Source organism: Convolutriloba macropyga, chromosome 5, assembly GCF_964194025.1.
Source record: "Convolutriloba macropyga chromosome 5, txConMacr16.3, whole genome shotgun sequence".
NCBI lineage: Eukaryota > Metazoa > Xenacoelomorpha > Acoela > Convolutidae > Convolutriloba > Convolutriloba macropyga.
This window is the reverse complement of record NC_134472.1, coordinates 10,606,009-10,634,002: the sequence shown is the minus strand read 5'-3', so window position 1 is coordinate 10,634,002 and position 27,994 is coordinate 10,606,009. Positions and strand designations below refer to the sequence as shown.

Genomic DNA, 27,994 nt, shown 5'->3' with positions numbered 1-27,994 from the left:
AATTGGATGCGTTTGTTAAAACAATCAATTCTAGAGTAAATCGAACGATAAAGCTCGCTCCGAACAAAGTCACGAAGAAAGACGTTCCAAGGCTTGTGTCCTTGACTGCAAATACAACAAATTCTCAAAAACCCAAATTCTATATTGGTGATTTTGTGCGCATAGAGAAAAAAGAGCAGACTTTCGGGAAGGGCTACAAACAGTCATTTACTGACGAGATATTTGAAATCGCATCTATCCCGACATTGCATCCTCCCACGTATTCTCTTATTGATGCGGATAAAGAAGTTATCCAGGGTAAATTCTATCAACCCGAACTTCAACTAGTACGAGAGTCTCCTCTAAAAAATGGGAAGTAAACGATTCGAAGACGAGTTTACGGTACATGTTATTTCTTGCGCTTCGATGGAGATCTTTGATCAAAACACACTAGCTTCGTTCAGAAATTTTTTCAACGATGAAATTCAACTATCTGGCGACTGGAGGGTAGCTCTAAGCGAAATTATTTTTCCGACCAAAATTCAGCATGTGGTGAATGGGGATTTGATAGCATATAGTCTTAAGGGTTACGAGGAGTCACAAAGAATCTCATCTGATGCCAATGTCATTTCTCGACCTTGCAGTGGAGAAAATATCGCTTTCATGACTGGAAACTTTGAAACTGTTGCTCAACTTTTATTTACTATCAAGCGAACAGTTGGACTACCTAATTTTTCGTTTCGTGAAATCAAGAGTACTGGAAAATACGAAATAGTTTTTGGTAAAAATGAGGGAATCACTTTTCCTAGTGAAGAAATACCCAGTATTGTGGGTTTCACAGGAATTCCAGATAAACATGGTGTACATATTGGGTACAAAATGAATACAGCTACATCAAATAAATTAATGAAGAGCGATGAGACAAAAGCTTTTTATGGAGAATTCCCTGCTGATCTGTGCGCGGGAAAGCACTTATTATTCATATACACAAACATTATCGAGTATCAATATGTTGGTGATGCTAAGGCGCCTTTATTACGTGTCATTGAATCAAAACAACGTCTGAAAAACGGTAGCGTGTGTGAACTTGAACCAACACATAGAATAGTTTTTTCAAATTTGGACTATAAAAAACTACTTTCAAATACGATTCAATCAATTTCCATAGAGTTACGTACCGAAACAGGTCAATTAGTCCCCTTTTCAGGAACCGGTAAAGTAATATTGACGTTACAGTTCAAAAAATTTGGTGATTAAAACAATGGAATCGTACTATACCAATCAAGCATCTTCGTTGCCTTATTTTTCTGGACACTATAGACAAAGAAGAAGTGGCTTTGGAGCTTTAGCAAGTGGCATAGGTCGAATCACCTTACCGCTTGCACGAAAATTCATTCTACCCGCAGCAAAACGTGTCGGAAAAGAACTTCTATTACAAAGTGTGCCAGAGTTAGTGGATGTTGTCAGCAAAAAAAAAATCCGCAAAGCAGGCGTTGAAAAACACTATTTCGAACACAGTTAAAAAGCAAACAGGAGGCTCATTAGCACTGCGAATGAGACGACAAAACCGAATGAATCGGAGACGGTGTAAACGATCTGGCTCAAAAGCTAGAAAAAGTACTAATGTGAGAAAGACAGTCATTTCAAAAAATAAACAGCCAAAAAGAGGTCGGTCGGATTTCTTCGCTAGAGTTAAAGATGATCGGTAAAATGTTACCAACAGAGGCAACACATAGTTTCCTGGATTTGTTTGAAAAACCAGCGCTTCTTGTAACTTTTGATGGTAGTTTTTGACAAAAAGTAGGGCCAGTGTACAGCCCTAACGGACCCATGCTCGCATTTGAGGTGGCTGGAGACAGAAATAATTTTATTGACCTACAAAAAATTTTCCTGGAAATCAAATGCAAGATAGTTCAAGATTCTGAAGCCGATTTGAAATATGACGCTGGAGCTGCAGCAGACGTCACCAAAACAGACGCCCCTTACATCTGCAATAATGTTTTACATTCGCTCTTTTCTGACTGTACAGTTTCATTGAAACTGAATTTTCTCATAACAAAGATGCTAATGCAACTTGGTTACCATGTCAAGGTTATTCCTACGAAGAGAACCCCGGAGCAATTCTGGCAGCTGAAGTTAACCGACGAAAAATTTTGGTTAGACAATCTGCCGAATGTACTTTTTATGGAAAAGTAGCTGTAGATTTTTTTTACTTGCGATCGACATCTTTTGAGTGTTGTGACGCTGCGAATTTCTTTTCGACGATCAATAGATGATTTTGTCACAATTTCCGACGATGCTGCAAAATCCTACAAAGTAAAATTTATAGAAGCTAATTTGTATGTAAGAAAAATGACGTTGAACGATGACGTGGTTTCTGCAATTGAAAAAACTTTACTATCAAGTCCAGCGTCCTATCCGTATTTGGAGACCATAACTAAAACGTTTCTTGCTTCTACTGGCTTGCAAAGCTGGAAACAAGAAGATGTTTTCAGCAGGGAGCCAATTCGACTTCTAGCTATATGCCTTAACACAAATGAAGCGTTTTTAGGAAGCAAACAACTCAATCCTTTCCACTTTCGTAAATTCAATCTGGAGCAGCTTTGTATTTACCGAAATGGACTTCCTGTTGCTGACAGTCCAATAAATACAACTGATGACAAACGCTTATATTTCAACACAATGTCAGACTTAGCCTATATTGACAATGGTCATGGAATTAAATTGTCTGAGTACCCGAGCCATTTTATTATGGTGTTTGATCTCACAAGCACTCAGCAGGCGTCGCATGATTTTATTCACCCTGAACTCACCAATTGTTCAATTTCAATAGAACTCAAGTTTTCAGTTGCCTTGCCAAGTAATATAGAAATTTTCGTTATTGGTGAGAAAGCGAGCACTATTTTCATCGATTCGGCTCGGAAAGTTTCTAAAAATCATATTCTGACAACCTAATGGATGAAGACGAAATAAACAGCCTGATTCAAGCATGTAAACTTCTAAAGTACAAATTTTGTGGTGTCTTTGCAGCTGATAATTTTCCCTTGAAATTGTCACAGAACAGATTCATTATTGTGAATGTATCCAGCTCTGATTCTATTGGAACACATTGGACACTTTTGTGTAAGAAGAATGGCAATTACATTTTCGCTGATCCGCTTGGACAGAAATTAACATAATACAAATGTTTGTACAACAGACTGGCCTCTGCTGCTCTTGATATTCAAAACGTGTATGAATTGCTTAGAAATCAACCTATACAAACACAAAACTCTATATTGTGTGGCTTATTTTGTATTTATGTTGCTCATTACATTTATAACAACACAGAAATTGTAAAAATGAGTGATGTTGATTTGATTCGATTTGCGCTTCATATGATGCTCTAACTAACTCTACTAAAACTCTGCTTAGTTGAATAAAGTTTTTTTTTCAAAATTTTATTTTCTCTTCATACACTATGCGTACAAACAAAACATCAGTATCAATAAGCAAATTACCATATCCGCTCAAAAAAATGTCCATTATTTGGCAGAAAGCACCTGAGTGTGGCCCAGACAAGATATTTTGAAATCTCTTTAGAGATTCACTTGCAAAGCTATCAGTTTGAGTTTAATGGTTATTGGACTTTGTAATACAATTTTGCAATGACTTTTGATGGAGTTGAAACTGTACGCTGCTTCCTTGCTGTAGTCGTCGTCGATTGTCTTCATTCAACGTCACGTTGCTGTTGTTGTTGATTTTTTTATTAGCAGCTACGTTAGAGAAGGTTGGCAACAGTTTCTGAATTGAGTGGGAATCTATGCTCAAATTTTTGTCGTATTCAACCCCCAAAACAAGCTTTTGAAAAATTTCTCCATTCAGCTCTGGGGTATTTGAATTGGCAAACAAAATCTTAAATGTTGTGTAGAGACAAGGCACTGTATAGTTTTTTTAATTTTTGATTTGTCTGAACACTTTGTCAAGTCTTATGTATCCATCAAAACATGGTAATGATTAGTTTTCAAAGTGCAAAAGGGGTTTTCAAAATGAACACACACAGCATAGTTTTTTACACCATTCAACTCCGGTTTTTCATCGCAAACTGAAAATTTGAACGCCTTCTGAAATTGTTTGAAGAAACCCGGCGATCGTTCAAACATTGCTTCAACCATTTTGATTAATCTGTGGAAGCAGCCGAGGATGAGGATGCTGATTCGTATCCAGAATCTTTTTCTGCTAGTTTAGGTTTTTTAGCCACCGGTTTTTTAGTAACCGAAGTATCTTTTTTCCCTTCTGACTCTGGCACCGAGTTTCGTATCCTGCCACTTTTTTTCATAAGTTTGTCAAATTCCTCTGTTGTAAGGGATATTCTCTGTTCAAATTCGTATTCATTGTCTTTTCTCTTAAAAAGTTTCAAAAAGACATACGTCCCGGTGTTTTCATAGGTTTTGAGAGTAGCTCTTATCAACCTCTTTTCTGTTTTGGATATATCGAAATAGCAATCACCGTACTCATTGTCCTTGCTTGCAGTGAAAGGCATTTGTACCAAATTAGCTTGGAAGTTTTTGTTGTAGAACGTAGTCAACTGTTAGCGAAAGGTTAAATTGTTCAAATGTTAACTATTCATTCCAAAACGGTACTGATAAGGGTGTTTCAAGTGATTTACATATATCACATGTCTTCATAGGCCCATGTATTTCCCATATAATTTATATATCGCGGAGTTATATTTATATCAACAAGAGGTATTTCTTGGCATTGCCTTGATAACCCACACACATACACAAGTACACACTGGTAATAGTCCCCAACAACATGAGTTTCAAAGAAACTAACTGATAAGAGGGGAATAATACGTGTTAGGTGTGATAATTCCCTCGTAACAAGGAACCAAAGTGATTTCAATTACAAGCAACGTGCTCCCCACCTCAGGCGCGCGGCATGCGTGGGTTATACGTGTGTGGTCTACTTATCCAACTTGGTCCAAATTAATGAAAAACACCTGGCGTTCAACTAAAATTTTGTAAATACATGTGCAGTTTTAAGGCGTGTGCCTAATTCTGTTATAAACAAAGTAGTAAAGCACATATGTTTTCAATCAAAATTCCGGGCCAAAATAGTTGGCCTTTGGTTGTGCCGGGGGCAGATAAGAGAACTGCCACTGGACTCACATTGTTAACTCGCATAAACTACATGGGGATAAATTCCCCGCTACATTTTATTTCATTTCGGTTCCGAAACAGCAACTCCTTAACTTTGTTGAAAGTCCACTGTCTGAGTAGAAGTCAAATTTTGTGAACAAGTATCCTTGCGCTTAAAAAACCTTCACAACTTTTTCTTATTCAATTATCAAAAACATTCAATTTGCTTATCTTCTCTTCAAAGCATTCCAAAATTCTTTGAAACATTATTATCTCTTCAAAATTCTTCAAACGCAGAAAATGTCTTTCCATATCCTAAGCGACCAAAACAATGTCTGGGAGCGAACAATTGTGTACCAAACCTTTTACGAAAACTTTGTGGTTTTTATCCAACAAAAAAGGACAATCGAGAAAGAGGAGAATTGGACAACGCTTGAACACTTTATGATACCTAAAATCTTCATTAACTTCATTGCAACCTTGCCGGACAAAAAGGAGAGTGAAGATTGCGGTGGAACCTTTATCACTTCAGGCGGGTTCGTTCCACCTTTGTCGTTAACGCATCCTCTTTACCCGTATGACATTGTGACGCTGCCAAAAGAAACTCGAACTATTCTATACAAATACGATTGTGACTGCGTGCCCTTTTTCGAAAATCTGTTGGGAGTAGTTCGGGCCTGCAATGACCTAGCCGATTTGTGGGGCCTTCCACATTCTCCCGAGTCACCACCACCAACACCAGGATGTGTTTCAACGCCAACTTCTGATCCTAGTGCCACTGTGACTCCGGAGAGCTCACCGTCTCTGTTTTCACCCGTTACAGAGGAGAAACTTGCATGGAATTTTGGCTCACTACCAACTGCAAGTCAATTGATGCAGAATTTATCTGCGACCGCCTTCAAAACACCGTCTGGCTCGACGACACCAACAACAATTTTAGAGACCGGTGCAAGCTTGGTTGCAACAACAACAACAACAACAACAACACCCGACAACTCCGAGACGCCAAAAGTCACTCTCGCGCCAAGAAAAAGAAGGTCCATTGGACCTTGTGAAAAACTCTTTGATTAGAATTTCTGAAAGGAAACCTAAACTCTCAGTTTGATTGTGTGAAGAATTGCTTTTTGGAGAAATCAAAAATTGTGTTTTATAAAAATGTTGAGTCATTTTCTTTGATTTATTTGTTTCGATTTTGTAAAGGAGATTAAATATTTTTTGCGTATAAAATAAAAATTTAGTATTGTTGGTTTGGTTTTTGAAAATAGAAAAAAAATTCGAAGGACTAAAGACAAACTGAAATTTTTTTTTCGAAAACCTGTAAAAGTGACAAAATTCGCCAAATGAAGAAACATGTATAAACATGGTTTTATTGAGCACAATATCGTCTACAAAATAGGACTTGAACAACTCTATTGAGGGGTGGAGTCTTTGCCCATTTTCAAACCATTTTTCAAACAAATTGCTGGAAAAATTGGAAAATTTTTGAAGAAAAACGAAAAAAAAAACAATGAAAACCAAAAAGTTGGATAATTTTGTAAGGAGACATTTTGCTGAGCGCAAACTGTTCTACAATAGAACTCTTAACAAAAATTTTGGAGGAGTACAATTTTATGGGTCACAGAGAACAAAATCTATGTTCAGTCAAATATTTTTGTCTTTAACTTATCACCCTACAAGTGGAAGACTGATGAGGAAACTACTGAGAAGTATCTCATATGATGTAAAACAACATGATCTAAATTTTTGGTCCCCATAAACTTTTTCATATCTGTAACAGAAAAAAAGTTATTTGTAAAAAAGCAAAAATTTTGTGAAAACTATAAATTTTGAAAAAATTTTTTTCTTTCAAATAACTTGAAAACATGCAATTTTTCAATGTTTCAATGTTATCTCTATGTTTTTTACAACAATTTGAAGGTGTTACTTTAGAAATTCCTCATAAAAAGTTTTAGAGAAAAAACACTTTTTTCTGAAAAAAAGGTCAATTTTTCCGAAAAATCGAAAAATATTGATGATGTGGTTGTTTTGCTGAAAAATACTCAGAATGAGTTTTTCTAACGATTTTGTAACAGAAATAAAAGGTTATGATGATCATGGCCAAAAAACCCCGGGAACACGGTTTTCGCAAACACCTGTTTTGAATTAAAAACATGTGGCTGCCAGATGTTTTGAAAAATCGTGTTCCCGAGGTTTTTTCACACTTCTGTAAAAACCGGTCTTCATAAAATCTCACGCTGTGAAACTTTGATCATAAGAATGATGAAACTAGCTGCTCGCCAAGTATGAGTTCCATTAAAAATTGCAAAAAAAAACAAAAAAAATCAATTTTTTTTCCAACTTTTATAAACATTTTTTCTTAGTTTTTTAAAATATTTCAACCCTCAGCTGATTCTGCTACAACCTCCAGTAATCATTGATGGGAGTTGTTATACTAAAATTCAAATCTATTTTCGAAAAAATTTTTTTTTCAAGGTTTTTGGTTAAAAAAACTGTGATAATCAACTTTTTTATGCCTAAAAAGAGATATTCAGTTGCACTAGAACACCAATAAAGCCATTTAACCATATAAGGCTCGCTAAAACACGTCATTGCATAGTTATTACGCATATATTGCATAGAAAATTCGCATAAGTCTCCGACTATTACGGCAAAACATTGGTATTTGCATTTTAATTCAACTTTGCATAAGACATGATTGTAGCCCTCTTTGGCCAGAATAGCAATCATATATGCAAATGGATTTGCATAAAACATGATCTACGCCCTCACTGGCGAATGATGGAATTTGCATAAAGCAGGACTAAATTTGCATAAAATGCTACACGCCCTCTTACGGGATAAAAAAATGTTGTTTCTAAAGCTTCATCCATCTCCTAATTTAATTAATGGGGCTGTGAACATTGGGCAATGATATTATTCACTCTTGTGTAATCCTTTAGTTAACTGATTGGAAAGAAACTTTGTCCCTAGAAATTTCGTTTTGAACATGTTTTCAAATTCAACCAATCAGAACGTTGGTTATTTTTAGAGAGTTGAAGGTTTGGTTTAGCTCGAACTCAAAACCATTTTATCTTCAAATTGATTCAACAATGAGTTTCTCGTGCAAATTTTGTAACGCCAAATTCACATTTCGCACCAACCGCAATCGTCACCAAAGAAACTTTTATCCAGATGAAGTTGGAGTGCCAGTGTACCGCTGTGAACACTGTGATTTCACTACAAGAGATCTACGAACTCTCGAACGACATTTCGGAAACCGACATAATCCGTTAGTACAATGTTGTCTCTACTGCTACATTGGCTTTGATTCTGCTGATCGCTTTGCCACACACATAGGAGATCAACATGGACTGCCCTCGAGAACTAGTGAAACAAGCAGAAGACCAACAGAATCCGCCTTTCAAGAAGCACTTCAAGTTTTTACTATTGATGGAACGGAGGACGACCAAGATCTCATAGAGTTCATGCTGAACAATAGAGACATCATAACGGACCTTATAAATAGCGAAGTTTCGACTGCAGCCAAAAAAATTCAGTTTGTTGTGTCTCTGGATCTGTACAAAGAAAGAAACGAAAATGACAACGAAGAACAAGCTATCGAAATCTTTGCTAGCTCTGAAATGACTACAGTGTACTTGGATGGACTCTCAAACGAAGATTTTTTCAAGATGTTGAGTAAGATGTTGAATATTCTCTTCATGTTTTCGTCACAAGGCAGTGGATGGATTCTACGCAAAGTAAACAGACTGGAAATCAAGATAGCCGCCTTTGTCCCCGTGCATGCATCGTCATATATAGCTCTACCTGGTTTCCTGAACGGATGCCGTTCATTGCTCAACATACGAAACCATTTTGATCACAACTGCTTCGTGTATTGTTTCGTTGCCGCTTATCACATCAAATATCGAATCAATTTACTGACAGAAGGTCGATCGGGAACTGAAAAGACGAATCCAGATACGTACAAGAATGCGGAACGACAGCCGGTTGGAGACTATCAGATGCCCATGCCCATAAACAGGATCCCATATTTTGAGGACGCCAACGACGTTCGCGTCAATGTTTTCGGGTAAGTGTTTCTTTAATAATATCAATAAAATTCAAATATTCCCGCTCAACGAATCAAAATGTTAAAACTGTATTAGTCTTCATGAATCTGTTTTGTTTACAGAATCGAGGGAACACGTTTGGTGATGATCTACGTTTCCAAAAAGTCAAACAAATCCTTCACAATGGACCTTCTTCTCCTCCACGATGAGAATGCCCATCACTACGTTCTCATCTTGAATCTGGAACGATTTGTCGCATACTTCAAAGGTATAGCGCACCGTGCAGCGCAGCGTATTTGTCGAAATTGTTTTCATTTAAGTACAAACAGAGAAACTTATCAAAACCATGTTAAAACATGCAGTGAACATGCAGCAGCAGAAATTGTTATGCCAAAAGAAAGCAACACTTCCCTACAGTTCAGAAACTGGAAAGCACGCTGGTTTCTTCCTATCGTTCTCTACTTTGACACAGAATCTTATCTTGTTCCAATCGCTACAGCACAACCCTCACCCTCTACTTCCTACACAGTTGCAATTGAAAAACATGAACCTTGTGGTTATGCAATAGCAGCCATAGAACACGGTAAAGCAACTCCTGTCTACTTTGAACTCAAAAGAGGTGACAACTGTATGAACGAATTTGTAAAATCTTTGCACGTACTGGCGCGGGACATCTACAACCGAAAACGAGCTTTCTACGGACCCTACCGAGGACCTGTTCCGGCGCGTGAAAATAACACAAGATGTTGGATCTGTGAAAACGAAATAAACGATGAGGCTGAGCTTGTTCTTGACCATTGTCACTACGATGGTCATTTTCTAGGGTGGGCGCATCAACTGTGTAACACTCGTCGCAGAACATCTAACTTTACGCCAATGATTGGTCATAATATCAAAAAGTATGATATTCATCATATATGTCTTGCACTAGCAGAGTGTGAGCCAGAAACGAAGTTTGAAGTTATACCTTCTACGGACGAAAACTATATATCACTCTCTGTTGGAGTGTTCATAAAAAATTTTGAGTCGGAGGCCGGACAACAAGTACCCATCTTTGAATACATAAGGTTAATTGACTCGTTTAACTTCATGCCCCAATCACTCGAGTCCTTGGTAGCTGATCTGCCTGACAATTGCTTTGACATTCTACGCTCTAAGTATGAATCTTACTCCAATAGCGATTTTCAACTTCTCTGCCAAAAAGGTTTTTACTGTTATTCCTACATCACATCAGAACAAGTGTTTGAAGAAAAAGTGTTGCCTCCATTATCGGAATGGAAAAATGCATTGCATGGCGGTGAAGTCACTATCAGCGAAACCGACTACAATCATGCTCAAACAGTGTTTTCAAAATTTGGTTGTCAAAACAACGGCGACTACCACGATCTTTATCTAACCAGTGACACTTTGCTCTTGGAGTGCGTCTTTGAGGCGTTCAGAGATATCTGCTATGACACGTACGGTTTAGATTGCGCACAGTACTATGGAGCATCAAATTTATCAGGAGATGCGTTCCTCAAGGTGAGCAAACCCGACCTGCATTTGCTAACCGAGAGAGAACAACTTGAACTTGTAGAGAACATGATGCGCGGAGGAGTGTCTTCAATCTATGAGCAACGACTCTTTCAAGCAAACAACTGCCATCTGCCGAACTATGATGCTTCTAAGCCGTCTACATATGCGTTGATGCTAGACACAAATAACCTCTACGGTGGCGTAATGCAGAATGATCATTTGCCCTTGAAGGATTTTGCGCTAGATGCACACATCACGCTCGAGGAAGTACTCAAAATTTCGTCAACGGCACAGCATGGATACATAATTGAAGTTGATATTGATTATCCACCCGAATTTCATGAAGCTCATCGAGATTACCCTCTGGCGCCATCCAAATTGAAAATCAAACATTCTTGGCTGAGCGGTTACCAGAAAAATTTGAAAGTACAGATGCACTTACCTGAAAAGCCATCTGGGCCAAAACTCGTCCAAACGCTGTTGCCTAAAAACCGCTACACGCTACATTATCGGCTTGCCCAATTCTACAATTCAATGGGGCTCAAAATTACAAAACTTCATCGGGCATTAAAGTTTGAGCAAGCGAACTGGATGCGACCCTACATGGAGCTAAATACCAGTCTCCGGATTGCTGCCAGTACTGGTTTTGGCAAAAAGTTCTATAAGGGCATGAATAATTCAGCGTTCGTAAAAACGTGCGAGTCGAAAAGGAACCTTGATCAAGTCGTTATTGTTCGAAATGCTCAAAGTGTGCTACAAAGAACGCAAAACTTTCATTTTAAATTGTTCAAAATCTTTGGAGAGAGCATGGCTGCGATGAAAACTGCAAAAAACGGATTTATTGGAACAAACCCACTATTGTAGGGGCATGTGTACTTGATCTGGCCAAATTACACATGTTCCAATTCCATTATACAGTGATGAAGCCAAATTTTGATTGCAAAGTTCTCTACTCGGATACTGATTCACTGCTAAATCGGATCAATACAATAGACGTTTATGAAGATATACGCCAGAAAATTCATATTTTGCAACATTTCGACTTCTCTGATTATCCACCACAGCACCCGCTCTTCTCCAAAGTGAACGAATATGTCGTCCTGAAGTTTAAGGACGAGTTTTCCAGCGTGCCTATTCAAGAATTTTGTGCTCTCAAGCCGAAACACTACTCAGTAATTGCAATTGGTAAGTTAGTTTTCATCACACTCACACGTATCAATATACAGCTTGTTAGTTGGGACTGTTCCTAACGTTCAATATTTTAATTTACATGGCGGGGAAAAGAAATCAGCTAAAGGCGTCACAAAATTAGCACAACGACAACTGACGCATGACAGATTCAAAGAAACGCTCTCCTCTGGTCGTTTGATCCGCACGCAAAACCATAGAATAGCTTCTAGCAGCCACCAACTCCATACAGTAACCATTAATAAAGTGTCGCTCAACGCTTTCGCCGATAAACGATACATTCTTGAAAATGGGATCGATACGCTGCCGTTTGGTCACATAAATATTGTCCACGATCGTTTCTTCGACGAAGACGACAATTTCGATAATGAATCGTTGAGTTCCTGGTCGTCTGGAGAGTTGTACCAAATTGAAAACCAGAGGGAAATTGAAACCACAGTTGAAACGAATACTGACAACGCTGAAATCCCTGACCCCGGCTTCGTAAGAACCGCCGCAATCACAGAGTCTGATATTGTTTCTGATGAAATTGCCGATGAAAATGAGATAGAAGAAGAACGTCCAGTGTATAACCCATTTATTGATTATGAAGCGATAGAATCAGACTCTTAATTAACAAAACAATGCGCTATTTTGTATGCAATTAGACGCTTTTGTACGTGTTTAATTCTCTTATCTATAACAGTTTCTATAACAATTCTATTCTATATGTTGTAACGTATAAATTCAGCTTTAATTCAATTCTACTTTGCTAGGTTTTGCCACAAATACGCAAGAAAAGTTGAAACTGGAATGGCTTTCCAATAGCGCAATACCAACAATAAGCCACCAGACAAATACATGTAGCGCAATTACCACTTTCCTATTTTAAAAGATCTCCCCTAAGGGATCAGGGATCCCCCTCTGCTGAACGGATCTCCAAAGGATCTCCCCCCACCCCCCCCCCCCCCCCGATCTTCCTGTATATATACGATACTACTCTCCAAGATTGCTACTCTCCAAGATTGCTATACGATACTACTCTCTAAAATTGCCAAGAAAATTATGTTAAAAAACGACGAACACTCAATAATATTAGCAGAAAACCCTCACATGAGATTTCTCTGATTTGCGTTGAAAACCACTGAAACAATCTGAGAAATGCGTTGAATTTTCACCACAATTCTATACACCTTTTAAACATAGTTTTAGCGCATTCAGCGTCTGATGATGAAACAATTGTAGATATTATCGTTGCATTTGGCCCGTCATTTTTACTTATTGTTCCGACCCCACTTGTGGGGGAAGGAACTATATACTCAAATGGGTTTTTTTTTTGTTCAGTGAATTTTGGCCGATCGATATATTCGTCGTAGAGAAATGTGAGTGGTATCATTAAAAAGCTGGTCCAGCGTAGAATTCAAAAGTAAAAAGATTTTTTTGAATTTCGTTTTTTTCGAGGAGTTATCGAGGATTGAAGTTTTGTGTGAACAATGGGATCTTTAGCATGATTGTTCACTTTTAGTACAATTTTCTTCAAACTAAGATCTTTTTTACGAAAACATTAATTCAAATTTCTATAAAAAGAATAAATTTTAATTTTGAGTTCGTAAAAGTTGAATGCAAGGCGATAGAAAGACTAGTTCTGGTCTCATAGGGAAGTTCACTATCAAAAAAAAATCGAACTCTAATTGAGAGCCCTTTTTTTAATAAAACTTTTCTCTTTTTTGCTTTTTTAAGTCACCTAGAGACAAGTCACATTTTATATCGACGTTCTATTAATGACAAAACTCCTTTATAGTCGAATGAAGCGCAATGAACAAAAAACGTCGTTTTCAAGGAATTGCTCATGTTTTTTTTTGGCTTCGATTCTGAGTTTTCGTAATTTTGAATGAAATTTTGAATTTCTTTTTGAAGTTTTACTATTTTTTTTTGGAGTCCTATGGTAGGGATTCATTGACTAACAGTGCAATATGTTCCATAATGAGCATTAAGTGAACATGTCTATTTCATTGAGGGGGCGGCTAATGGCTGTTAAGACTTAAAAAATAATTTTTCGAATTTTTTTTTGAATATTAAAGAATCATAATCTTATTATAGTGAATTGTAAGTCAGTCCAGGGGTGAGAGCACCCTCTTCCTTCCTACTGCAACCAAAATTAAACTGGTTAGCGGTTTTATCTTCTATCTATTGGTTATATGACTTCAATGACAAAAAATTTCAATTTTTTAAAATTTTTTTTGGATTTTTACGTATTATTGGTTACTTTTGAAATCTTATCACATTATCCAAATATTGACAGTTCCCATTAGCTTAAAAACGATGTTCTGTGGATGACCAATAAAAATTTTAAACAAAAATTTATGGTTTAAATGGCTTCGACACGTTCTTCTTGCACTTTTCTACTGATTTTTTGGTTTTCTCCTGTTTTTTTTTGTTGTTTTAATAGTCATTATACTTACTGTGATCTCATAATGAATACCTATGCATGACAAACATAAATGTACTGCCACCGGGGCATCTTTGAGCGTTTTTATTGACTTCCGTTGAAAGCTATTGAATTTAATGTCTGTTAAAATAAAAATCATTTTTCGAAAATTTTATTTGAACAATAACAATTCCTAAATTTTTCTTGAACTGTTAGTGAGTTTCAGTATTGACTGGACCCACTTGCTTTTTACTGCGACTAAAAATATTCTGTTTAGCTGTTTTATCTTCTAGCTATTGGTTATATGACTTCAATGACAAAGATTTCAATTTTTTTAAATTTTTTTTTTGGATTTTTTGAATTATTGGTCACTTTTGAACTCTTTATCACATTATCCAAAGATTATTGTAATCCAATTGGCTTAGAGAGGACGTTCAGTGGATCACAGAGAAAGTTTTCAGAGAATAGCTAATGGTTTAATTGTCTTCGACACTTTCTTCTCGCATTTTTCTACTGAATTTTAGTTTTTGCTGTTTTTGTTATTGTTTTCTGTCATAAGACTTATTGTGATGTCTTTTTAACTATCTATGCATGACAGACATCATTTTCCTCCCTATGGGTTATATCTGAGCATCGTCATTGAGCTCCGATGAAAGATTGAGTTTACTGGCTGTTAAGGGTTTAAAAATAATTTTTCGAAACTTTTTTGAAATTCAACCATTCCTAATTTTTTTTCGTGAATACTCTTGGTCATTGTTGGTTCTAACAGAATCCATTTCCGTTCTACTATAGCCAAAATTAATCTGGTTAGCGGTTTTATCTTCTACCTATTAGTTTTAAAACATCAATGCCACGAGAATTCATATTTTTTTTGGGTACTTTATTTTGTTTTTCGATCCTTTTGAAATCTTATCACATCATCTTACTGCTGAGAGTCCCTATTGGTTTAGGGAAGAAGTTCAACGGATCATAAATAAAGTTTTCAGGGAAGAGCTTATGATTTGAGTTGCTTCGACATTTTCTTCAGGCACTTTTCTACTGAATTCGTGGTTTTTGCCTCTCTCTGTTGTTGTTTTCATAGTCATTAACTTGTTGTAAGGTCTTATTGATGAAATACGATTGGCAAAAAAACTTATTGTCCCCTCGAGGCATCATTTATTGTATATACTGGCTTCCGTTGAAGGCTAATGAATTTAATGGCGTTGATAATACGTGTTTTCCCGCAATTTTCGTGCGTCTAATGTATTTGTTTATATTTGTTGATTTTTTGAAATTATATTGATAAAAAAGGTTTTCCCATTGCTCCTGAAAAATTAAATTAAAATTGAAGAGTGTTTAGTGAAAAGTTCATTTTTTTAATGCCTTCGACCCTTTTGTCGCTCAATTTTTTTTCCTGAATTCGCTGTTTTTGTTCTTTAGGTAGCCGTAAATTGCTCACAGATCTCATAGGCTTGTAATTGAGGACTGAATGAATGATGTTGCTCGAAACATTCAGTATATAGCGAATAGGTTCCTTTCGTCAAATTTAACTTCTATTCATCAATCAGATGTCCCATCGAATTTCGTGTATTTCAAGAAATAACATATATATTGATATTATGTGCCACTGTTGTTTCGTTTTTCTGAACGTTTATTGAATGGCCATTTTTTGCGTTTCTTTTTCTCTTCCTTCAGAACAATCGCGTAATAACAGATCCCAATGGTTTTTAAATGTGGCCCAAGTAAACTTATTTAATCTTTCAGTATAAATCCTTCAACTGAAATAGCAGAAATAACAACTGAATTAAAAATACATATTCAGATGATAGCTATTGATTTTAATGGTAGCAAAGGTTTGTGTTTTCGCAAATCGTTTGTAATTTTTTGAGTTTCTCTTTAGTTTGTTTCTATGGCATAGTCTGACACAGACGGGTGCTTTTGGTTTTGTAATGACTTTTTAGTAATTTATCAAGGATTTTTTTATTAAAAACCAATGTTTAAGATTTTTGAATTTTCTTGGTGCAAAAAATGTTGATTAATTTTTAAGTTTCGCCTCACTGTTCGTTCTTTTTGTCGGCTTGTTACCTAGTCTCGTTAAGAAAACTTTTCATCTGCTGTATAGTTAGTAAAAGGTAAACTTGTGTAGTTAAGGTTTTATCTGACTGCATTTTGACGTTGTTACCAGGTGCTTTTAAATTTAGATATTCATTTTTTGCCGCCAAAATTTTGTTGGTGCTATTTTTTTTCTAGTCTCTTCAATGTCAGGTCACGTTGGTGCTGTAATGAAGCATGGCATTAGTAATTCAATTAGTAGATAGAATGTGTAACGATTGTTTTAAACTCAAACATCTATTTTTGTTATCTCTTGATTTGGTTGACATTTTAGTCAAAAATGTAGATGAGCTCGGGTCGGAACATCATGTGCGAACGCACATTAACGAGCCGCCTTGTTTGTGTTTAAATTTTATCTTCATGCACTTTTCATTTTCATTGCTCTATGTGTAAAGTTTACTTCAAGAGAAAACAGGCAATTAAATCATGTTAATCTTTCTTTTTAATCATAAACATCGGACAAGTAAATCGCAAGCTGTTGACACAAGAATTTTGATTGCGCATACAACAGACAACGACACAAGTCTCTCCCAACTACAGTTGTGCTTTGTTTTGAAAAATCACCTTCCGGAATTGCGCTCTTCTAGAGAAATTCAATTTAGAACATCTTGTGAGATTTTAACGCTGGAAATCGTCTCCTTCACAGCAGATAATGCAAAACAATGCGCCTCTTACAAAATAATGCGCTAAAACTGATGGCATCCCGACCCAGCGAACCCAGGGTGAGATTTGTACTGAACTACAAAAGCAATTCGATGAGATTTGCTGTTAGAAAACAATTTTCAGCTGATAATATTTATATAATCATCCACTTGTTAAATTGTTGAATTTTTAACCCATTTTTTACATAAATTAAGTACTTATCAACACCTTGTGCGAGTAATTATATAAGTTTTTTTTTCTGCCTAAAATTCTTTTTGAGCGCTTGTCGAGCGCGGTCTTTTCATGGGTCGAGCAAAAGTGTTTTCATAAGTCTGTTTTTGTGAAAAGGCGGCAATTTTTACTGGCATTTTTTGTACCAAAGCTGTCCGACTTAAGAATAGTCGAAAACCAAAGAATTTTGTCAATTCTTACTATAAAGGAGCTGGAATTTATTGCCTCATTACTTGATTGAATAACAGGTACCTGATTGAATAACAGTTATTTAAACAGGTACCTCAAGTGTAATTGTCCTCCTTCAGATATCCATGACGACATTGTCACCCTTTTGTGTTCTTCACCTTTCCAAAATTAAAAAACGCCAGTTTATCAAAACAACTTAGATTTTTGATTAATTACTGGTTCTCAAGAATTGATGAAGATGAAGGAACTTACAGGCTAACTACGTTGTAAACAATAGTGTCGAAAAAAATTTCACGCAACGCTTTTATGCAAGGAAGGTGCTGAAAGCGCTGAGTTTGGGTTTTTTTGGAAGTTTTGAAATTAAGTAGGAGATTTGATGAAAATTGTTATGAGAATTGTTTCGTAAGAAATTAATTGACAGTTGTTGAAAACATTTTTATTCAGTGCCTAAAACTAGACTTTCAAAAAATTCAGCATATTCTTTTGCATAATTTTAGCACATTCAACGCATTTATTACAAACCATTACCCCCACTCACATCTTGGATCGGGAATTGCGTGAACGTATCTTCGAAATTAAATATGAGACGTTTGCTTTTATAATAATATTTTTATAAGCTTGGGCTATGTCATGATAGGTTTGGCAAATGTGTGCAATTTACTTAAAGATGACTTTTGGTGTTCTGTTACGTCTGCAGTTCTATGTTTAATTTGCAGCTGATTACTGAACTGATTTTGTACTTGCGTGGGAACTGGGAAGTGAAGAAAATTGTCAGTCCTTGTCGTCTTCAAAAAATTTTTTTGTCTTATGTATGTGTTATGAAGCCTTAATACTCACCTGTGGTTGTTAAAATGTTCACGTTTATTTTCAAAGCTGCTGTCAAAGTTATTAGTGACTACGTAGAAATAGATGTAAAGTTTCTGTTAAAATATCTCAATCACATCTCTCTATTACGACCGTTCTATTTCTAGAAATCCAGCTCTGTAACTTCATAGTCTCATGTTATAAGCTATGCTTATTAGTTACTGCCGATAATTACGCATAATTATAAATTGTCTCTGTTCGTATGCGTGGGCTCATGTTTTCTGCTTGATCAAATCTAAAGTTGATCATTCATGACTTCGTCCATGATTCTGAGCATGGTCTTTACTCTGGCCACTTGTTGTATGATCTCTCTGTCGTGCCTGTTTCGAAGGGAACCAATCAGAATGTCGTGCTCCCCTGACGTCATCAGAAGCTTTTTGTTTTGGGTAATCATTACATTATGTAGTGCCTCCTCGTCCAAGTCTGAAGATTAAAAACATTATCCTAATTTAGTTCACTCCTCTATTTTGGTAACTAGCAAAAAAATGAGCGCCAAAGTTGCTAATTTTAAATGCTCAAAAAAGTAAAGACATTACGAGCCATCGCCTGCCTATAATTTTGTTTAAATGTATGATGATGTTTAATGCGATTTGTAATCGCTCTTTTTGACGCCATCACGCTTTAAGGCCCCTTTTTAAATAATTCAAGGTACGTTTTGTGTATTTAAAGAGGTGAAATAGACAAAATGATCCACTTTAAATGGTAGGAGCGCTGGCTCGTAATAAACAGCGTTAAAAAATATAAAGAAAATTGACTCTGCAAACAAAACTCGTTGGTCGAATCTCCTCCTTAAGTTTGTCTCTTTGGAATTAGGGAGGGGTCTGCTATGTTTGATAAAATGGTGCAACAGCGGGGTTAGTTCTGACACTTTTCTGGTAAAATTTAACCAAGGTGCCTCAATGTCGGCTGGAAGAGGGAACAGATTCAGGTATCTATCTATGATACAGCCAGTCATAATTATTTTGCTGTTCATGTAGCTTCTCTTTTCTATTCATCGTATCAAGGTATCTATATTTCGATGAAACCTAGGTGATAATTCCCAGCCACATTCGGTCAACATGGTTTCTTATAATCTGCTGAATGTCGACTCTTTTGGCAATTTTCTATCCAGAGTCAAGGTCTTACGAGCATTCGCCGCATAAATATGCGAGACCGCCGTTGAACGTGTAATTTGTTTTTGATTGGTCGTAATTATTATGTTTCATCTTTTGTTTCTATAATTTTAATTTTAATTTACTTGCTTGAAGAAAATAAATCTATTCTATTTTGGCCCGTATATTAGTGGGAATATGTGTTTTATGACCCCCAGGCGCACGTACGTTACTTTTACATAGTAACGTGCTATGTAACAACACATAATTTGTAACTGGGGGTCAAAAAAACTCTGGGGAAAGGGTGAAACAGAATAGATAGAATATATCCAAAAAAAGCTATACATGAAGAGCATCGAAAGCGGCGACAAAAAGAAACAAAGTGCTCAGCGGATCTAAGTAGAAAAAAGTCACGTGGTTCCAAATAAGTGACCTACCCTCGGATGCCTTGGCTTTGGCATGCAGTCTCTGCACTTGGTTGGGTGTCTCCACTTCATTCAGCAGTTTGCCAGTTGAGCCAAGGAAGTCATTGAATTGTGGTTTATAACTCATACACTTCTTCAGTCTGCTCTGCTCAACCTTTTCCTCATATTTACTGCAGTCTGAGAAAAGGTAGGAAAAAATTAAACCACAGAAAAATTGTCTGATTGTTTGTTAAAAGGGAAAGAACGAGAAAACTGCTGCAGCCCAGCATCAGTGAATAACATTCAATCAGAAAAAAAATTGATTTGGACATTTTTTTAATAAATTGACGTCGATACCCAGAGTTAGCTTCCCTTGGTTTAAGTTTACAGAAATTGATTTTCCTGATGGTGAAAAAATGTTTTATTCCATTCAATTTTTAAAATGGCATTTAATATGTCCTCTTTAATTTACTCTATAACTTCAATTTATATTTCATAAAAATACCTTATTATTCTTTACATTCGTCAATAAATTTTTTTGAAGACGTTTGGAAATTCGCTTGTGAATGCAAGAATAAGTATAAAAAAAAACATAAGAGCCATTAGACCGTTGATTCTTGTTTAGACACCTTTACTAGAAATCATAAGTAAATTTGTTAAAGCTGCATCTCAAAAGTCCAAAAAATAACTCTTCAGATATTACAAGAATTGAAAAGTTAACAACACGCTGCCTCCAAACTAAGTTCACTATATTGAATTACGGAGAAACTGAACTAAAAAGCCATCTCCAAATTGTTCTGTATATGGACAAACTGACACTGACGAGAACTTGAGACAAAATGTAAGGCGGGATATAAATTGAGCCGCTCATTTTGATGCCTGAATTTTTTCAAAAAAAAAAAAATTTCCGGTTTTTATTGAATTCAATTAAATAGATACAGCACTCACGGTTTAATTTAGTGCGAAATTTTTATTCCAAAGACCACTGATATATAAAAATTGACCGCTTGGTTGCTCATGGCCGGTATCATGGTGTGACTCATTATAGCATCCAATTTAAAAGCCGGTGCCCTCAGATAGAAATATCGGTGCCATCAGGTTCATGAGGTCTGTCGAGGTTAAAAATAATAGGATGAATTTTCTAATTTTATACAAAAAATCTGTTGAGATTTTTTTCAAAGAAAATTTTATCCAAAGAATATGCTGAATCAAATTCTTTTCAAAAATCAACTTTAGCGACCGAAAACAACTTTGAATTTGAATCGAGACCAACGCAACGAAGATCAGAGGATTCTAGAATTACAGCTTAAATGACAACAGAGCAAATATAAGAGAGAACAAATTTGAGGCTACATGCCAACGCCTTTTTGTGGATATTTGAAGAATCTGATTGGTAAAATGTAGTATTTTTTAAACTCTTTTATCTGCGATATGTAAAATTAGATGAGTTGTTTATAAAAGATTTCCATTGATTTTTGGGCCTTTGAGCTCAATTTGGTCTCTTTGCCCACGATAAAGTGGAGCACCGACGAAGGGTATACACTTTAAACGTTGAATGCAAATTGGTTAAAAAGGCAGGCATTTTTTTCTCTACAGTTTTGGAGTAAATTATTCCTGAATACAGCTCACCTAGATTCTATTGTAATATTCGATAGCTGCAGTTGCTGCTGAATATAGCAGCTACATACAGCCTCCTTTCATTTTACCTGCATATTTACATATCTGTATTACAGTGTGTGGTGGTATGTTTGTTTGTTAATGTTTGTGTGTGTGTGTATGTGTGTGTTTGTGTGTGTGTGTGTGTGTGTGTGTGTGTGTGTGTATGAGTGAGTGAGTGGGTGTGTGTGTGCGTGTGTTGTGTGTAAAGCCTGGCCGAATTTTCATTATGCTATGGTAGAAAAATCAAAATACAAAGAAAGTCAGCTAATTTTTTGACAGTTTTCTCACAAATTTTTCAAAATCTTTTGATTCCCTGGAGTAAAAAATGGTTATGAACGAAAAGATAACCTCCAAAAAAAATAACTGGAGTAACAAATGATGCATTATATTTATGAGAAATGCAAAAATTAAGAAAGCGAGTCAAGACGTACAGCAAAATCAAACATCAACAATAAACATTAATTACATCAAAAAATTTATGTCCGCTTCAAAACGCCATTAATTACAAAATGAAATTAATAAATAAGTTCATTTAGTCTTCCAAAGGAAGCCTTCGAGACCTGCAATTGTCCAGAATATAACTTAGGTCTAAAAATCCGTAAAATTTGACAAAAAAAATTAATTTACTTTTTTTGTGAAAAACCTGTGTTGAATCCAGTAAAATCATAACAAATTCTTTAAAAAAATTAGATTTTGTGACACCAATCCATTTTACATCTTCTCTTGACACCAATTTTGTCATATTTGGCCTGTAGTTAACGAGACTAGGTAACAAACAGATAATAAAAGGAACAAAATTGCGAACTTAAAAAGTTTTTTTTATTTTGGAAAACAATTGTTTTCAAAGTCATGAAATTCATCAGCTATCTACTAATATCAGAATATCGGCCCATCTAGACAATTCGAAATATTTTTGGATTTTCATAGTCCAAGATTGTTCTAAAGAAACTTATTTTGTGCTGTTTTTAATGAAAAAGTCTGTGTTTTTAAATATTTATCCAGAATTTTTGACAAAAACATAAATAAAAATAACGCAAATATTTTTTTGTCTTCAAAAATAAAAACAAAACACTTTCTTTAAAAAATTTAACATATTTTTAGCAAAATTGTCAAAATTTTAGTCAAAAATTCCGGAAAAAATAAACAAAGTCAACGGAATGCACTCTATTTTCTCAAAAGTTTAAACCTCGATAACTCCTTTTAAGAAACGAAAATAAAAAAAAATCTCTTTCTATGCTGGACAAAGCTTTCTAACGATACCAGTCTCAGCTCACTACGATGAGTATATTGATCGGCCAAAGTTGTCTGAACAAAAAAAAACCATTTGAGTATATAGTTCCTCCCCCTTCAAGAGGGGTCGGAACAATTAGAGCTGAATTGACAAATGAATAGTTGAGGAAAAATTCTTTTCTTTAAATGCTTAAAGTATCTGATTGCCAAAAAGTTAGTGCTTTTTAAATCATTTATTCTGACAGATGAAAAATAAGGCTGTTGGTAAATGATTTTCAATGGTTTATGGTCCCTTTGCTTTCCATTCGTTCTCTTTGCCCAGGATAAGAATGGAGTAGCGACGAAGGACATATATTTTAAAAAATTGAAGGTATTTTTTATTTTAAAATGGAGGTATTTTTTCTTTACAATTTGCACCTAAATTTTTCCTTTATTCAGCCCACCTAGATTTCTCTTGCAGGAAAATTCCACTAGCAACAATTTTAGCTAAATTTATATGCTACGTATAGTTACATGCATTTAATGAGCAGTTTTACCCTCCTTTAATTTTACCTGCAGATATTTCTAGGTAATTTGATCATCTTATTAGACGCAACTTTTTTTGCAATTTACAAGTAGAATTGACTCGAATTTTTAAAGAAAAACTAGAAAAGTCTTTATGGAAAATCTTGGTAAACTGCAGCTCAATCGCCTAGACAGTTTTAGAGGGTACCGTTGTTGTGATTTTTCAAAAAAACCCGGAGCTGATATTGTTATAATCCGCTCAAAATGAAACAATTCAAAGTGGGTAAGAACTCCCAACTTATGGCGTTCTGATGTGTCTTTCTAGTCTCTCTCTAGTCTATACGTGCTTTGGTCCCGGAAGCTTATCCTGAAGTTTTAATAGAGCCTTACTTGGTCTGGATTGCCTCTCAAGACTCATGTGATAGTTGGCAGTTCTCTCCAGAATGTCAATTTCTCTCACTCCTCCTCCTGGTACCTTCACAGCAAAAGTAGGGGATATTGCAGGTGGCGGGGAAGCAATTTCCTCAGATAGTTGCTCGTCTTTAGAGGCGCTTGTATCATCGGATTCGTCCTTGGCGTCTTTGTCATCTTTATTGTCCGGTTTTGGATCCTTTTCCGTGGCTTTCAATTGCTCCTCGATTTCTTTTTGAACTGAAAAATGCCCGATCACATGTTACTTTGCCATGTTTATGTGGTAAGCATGAACGTCATCTTTGAACCAGATCCGCATAGATATGTAAGTGCGGGATAAGGATTTCCAATTGATTGTTACACTATGGTACCAAAAAAGTACCTACTCCTAAAAATATCTTAAAAAGCGTCCAAACATTAAACAAGCCACATCTAAAGCTCAAATTAGTTCTCTAGTAACGCGCCATAACAAATATAGCTTATTTGACCGTCTAGTAGACCGTTTTGATAGTTTTCATACAAGTTTCTAACGACGTCTGCGTTGAATTCGTTACAAATGACCCTCTTTTTCGTCTAAAATTTCACAAAAAACGGACTCCATTCAGATCCGAGTATGGCTCCATTCCTTCCAATAATAGTTACCTCCGACTCCTATTATTGGAAGGAAGCAACCTTTAAACAATTTTGAAACTTGCACCATTTCGTTTTCAAAAAATGGGGCCCTGTAATTAATGGCAGTGCTTTAAACAAGAAATAATTTCAATATTTTTAATTTCAGCAAAGTTTAGGAAGATTGTTACAACTTCCATAGCCAAGTTGTTATAATGGTAGGAAACGATCATTCCTAACCAAATTTTAACTATTTTTGACTGGTCCCATCAATTGGGGCTGTTATCAACAAATCCAGCCACAGTTTCAGAATAAACAGCTAGTTGAATTTTAGCTGGCTCAGAAGAAATGTGTCTATCTTTGTAATGAAGAACCCTAATTTGAATTAGGAAATTAAAACCCTGACACTTAACCAAATAGAAAAGATAGTTCTAACTTTTCACGTGTTTTCCGGCGACTGCTAGTTTGTTGTATTCGGATCTCGGTGAAGGTGATGCTGATAAAGAAAAGTCCTTTTCGAAGTCCATTACCAGTTCAAATTTCTTTGGTTTCCTTTCAGTCCTAAAAATGCATACCCATGCATAAGAGGAAGGAATAGAATGGGAATCATAACCCAAATTAATAGGTGGTTCACTTAATTGTAAACCCACCCAGGTTTAGGTATGCGACCCTAGACCGCTCTGACCAGACCACTACACACACTTTGCCCTCTGATCAGACCATAGTGCGACCCAAAAGACCTCGGATCAGACTATCGTGTAACCCAAAAATTTTGTGCGACTTTTTTGCAAACCAAAATTTTTTTCGACTTTAGTGCGACCAACGCTCCCTCTGATCAGACCGTACTCCAAACTTTGTCAGCAAGACATCTCCCGAATACATGTTATAATTAAATGGAATTTGTTTAAATTATTCAATTCAAATCTTTAGTGCTCAACTTAAATTTGAATAAGATAGTATATCTTGTTAAGGTTAGAAAAAATTAATTGATAAAATTATAAAAAGTAATTTTGAACTGCCTGCAGTTTTTCTTTTGAGCGATCAAAACCATTAGTAGTAAAACTGCAGTCAAATAAATATGGTCTATTAATGTTCTGAGGTCAGATTTTGGGATGAATTCGGGGCTGAACAGATCACTAAATTCGGGGCTGACCAGATCACCAAAAACATCAAAACAAAAGCTAATTACGGCAATTATCAATTTAATCAAGCTTCGTTTCCTTTTGAAATCTTTATTTCAGTCTTTTTATCATCTTTTTGATACTCCACTGAATTAAATTAAATTAAACAAGAGAAACACTTCATCATCTAGCTTTGTGCTGCGCGCGGTTTGGTTTCAGTGGTTTTATGGTTAGGTCAGCATAGCACTTTTTAAAAAAGCACTTCTTATTTTTCGTCAGTTTTGAGTTTTTTTATTCACTTTCCTTTATGAAATTAAAACAAAGTTCATTTTAACTTTTTGAGTCCTTCCTTTTCGAACAGAAAATTTTAGCATTTGTTCTCCTTAGACTGACGACTATTATATTATACGAATAAAGATCATTTGTTTTATACTACCTATCTGCTTTAATTGGTTGGAAGTTATTTCGTATTGCGATCGAAAAAGTATTGAAAATATGGGCCATCAAACATGGAACTTAGCGCGGACAGCTAACTCGATATTAACAATGCGAGCGTGGGTTCGAGACTCAGGATGAGCCAATTTCATCCATCTCAATTTTTCAGACACTTCCAAACTGAGAACAATGAAACTATGATGCCAAACATCTCCAAAAACAGAAGAAAACTTAGTGCAATGCACTAATATCGATTAAAATTCTGACATCCAAACAATGAGGTTCGAGTCCCACCAACGTCATCAAACTTTTAATATCCTGAAAATTTATTTTTTTTTGTTTTAATTAATTAACAGTACTTGTTACTTACCTTGTGATAATGAAAATGCCGATCACATCATCTCCTACGAGGCTAGCCATGTATCCGATCCATTATCTTTTTGAAATGCCAAGTTCAGCCAGCAGAAGCCCTGCATGGTGCTTGAAATGGCTGAGTGCGCCGGATGCAAACGAAGTCTTTAATACCACAGGAACAGAAACTCAGGTTTAACGAGAACTTTTTTCTTCAATTCTTCATTTTAAACTGAAACTCTTTCTTAATATGTATTAAACTTCTTTTAACGAATGGTTGTACATAAATTGTGTAATTGGTCAGATTTTGGGATAACTTATGTCCAGACGTTGGTCTCTGACCAGACTTTAGTGCGATAATTGTCGAGACTTTAATGCGACGTTGCTCTCGGATCAGACCACAGTGCAACCATTGTCCAGACTTTAGTGCGACCTGTGATCAGACTCTAGTGCAACTTTGCTCTCTGATCAGAGCGTTGCGCGACCATTGTTCAGACCATTTCTCAGACTTTGCCCTCTGATCAGACCGTAGTCAGACCATTGTCCATACCATCGTGCTACTGAAGCGTTTTCCAGACCATGTAATGTGGGTTGAACCACATCACCGGTGTTCGAACCAAATAGTCTGATCAGAGCGGTCTAGGGTCGCCCACCTAAATCGGGTCATTTTTTTGTTCGGGTTAAACTTCATAGCCTGTCCCATCCTCGCAGTATACTCAAACACTCAATGAACTAGACTTTCTAGATTCAGCTTTATTAAGCTTCAAGTTCGAGACGTTGAATCAGATCAACTATTGTAGCAGATATATCAGCCCTATTAGAACATTTTCTCCATTGAAAAAGTCCTCTTGTCTATTGTAGATATTTTTAGGGTTAAACAATTCAAGAAGGTAGGAAATGTGAACAAATTCTATTTCAAAAGGTATCTGCTGTTTTTTATACAAAAATAAGCAATATTAGATCCAAGTGTTTGTGTCCAAGCATACCTTTTCTTGCGGGGTAAAAATAACTCGAAATCGTTCCTTCTAGCCTCGTCTCCATACTTGGCGAAGGTCAAAGCTGGTTTGTCCTCCTCTGTTTTTGAACTGGTTTCTATCGGGTCGCTCATTTCTTCAAAATCAACTACAGATTATAAAAATCAAAGTTCATTTCTAACTGGTGACACGTTAGTTTAAACAAAAAATTGTACTTAGATCGAAAAACAAAGACAGCCTTAAGGTAATACTAAAAGCTGCAAAGTAAAACACATAACTCTTACGAATCTAAACGCATTACAGTCTTAATCTCTCTATAGCTTGCTTTGAAGACTATTTTGTTTTGTTTTGTTTTTGTTCATCTTGATAATGTAAACTTGCATTTTGTGCTGTGAAAAATAGTTTGAACAAATTTTGTTGTTTTCATCTGACCTCACATACCAGATAATGTGTCATAAAAGAGTGTCATAAAAAAGAATATACATTAATCTACATAAATATGTGACATATTGAAACCCTTTTGATAGTTATTACATAGCAAAAAACGCTCTAAGGCAGATCCGGCGAGGGCTCTTTTAACAGCCTTAAGGCTAAATAATAGGGTGTCAATTGTTTCTGCGCGCGAAGTGGACTTGCTAAACTCTATTTAACCTGTTACTAACCAACTCAGCTTTATAATAAAAACGCTGAAGGATCACCTCAATTATAACGCCAATAAATGGTATGCCGGTTATACAAGTACGCATCGCTTAAGTATCTAAGAGAGGAAGAATAATATTGAGTAGTAGTTATATAATACACAATGGAGAGTTAGGTATCTGTGACTGCCCAGGTTGAGGTCCTCGTTCAAAAGTCCTTATGAAAATACCCATCCAGACTATTTTTGCTTATGAAAATACCCAGGCAGACCAAAAATGCCTATGATCC

General features: G+C 36.0%; 1 protein-coding gene across 1 annotated transcript; it reads right to left on the bottom strand.

The window, feature by feature from the left end:
* Nucleotides 1-18,257: 18,257 nt before the first annotated feature.
* LOC142339785 (uncharacterized) lies at nt 18,258-27,336 on the bottom strand. Its single transcript, XM_075390045.1, has 5 exons — nt 27,080-27,336; nt 24,623-24,747; nt 23,557-23,817; nt 19,807-19,971; nt 18,258-18,701 (listed from the first exon to the last, which is right to left on the bottom strand). The coding sequence occupies exons 1-5, from the start codon at nt 27,199-27,201 to the stop codon at nt 18,514-18,516; spliced, it is 861 nt and encodes a 286-aa protein (XP_075246160.1). The 5' UTR covers nt 27,202-27,336; the 3' UTR covers nt 18,258-18,513.
* Nucleotides 27,337-27,994: the final 658 nt, after the last annotated feature.

Coding starts and splice junctions, on each gene's coding strand:
- LOC142339785 (XM_075390045.1), bottom strand. CDS start 27,201: ATGAGCGACCCGATAGAAACCAGTTCAAAAACAGAGGAGGACAAACCA. Junction 23,818..24,622: donor CGCCGGAAAACACGTGAAAA/GTTAGAACTATC, acceptor GGCATTTTTCAG/TTCAAAAAGAAATCGAGGAG. Junction 19,972..23,556: donor TGAGAGGCAATCCAGACCAA/GTAAGGCTCTAT, acceptor ACCTTTTCTCAG/ACTGCAGTAAATATGAGGAA.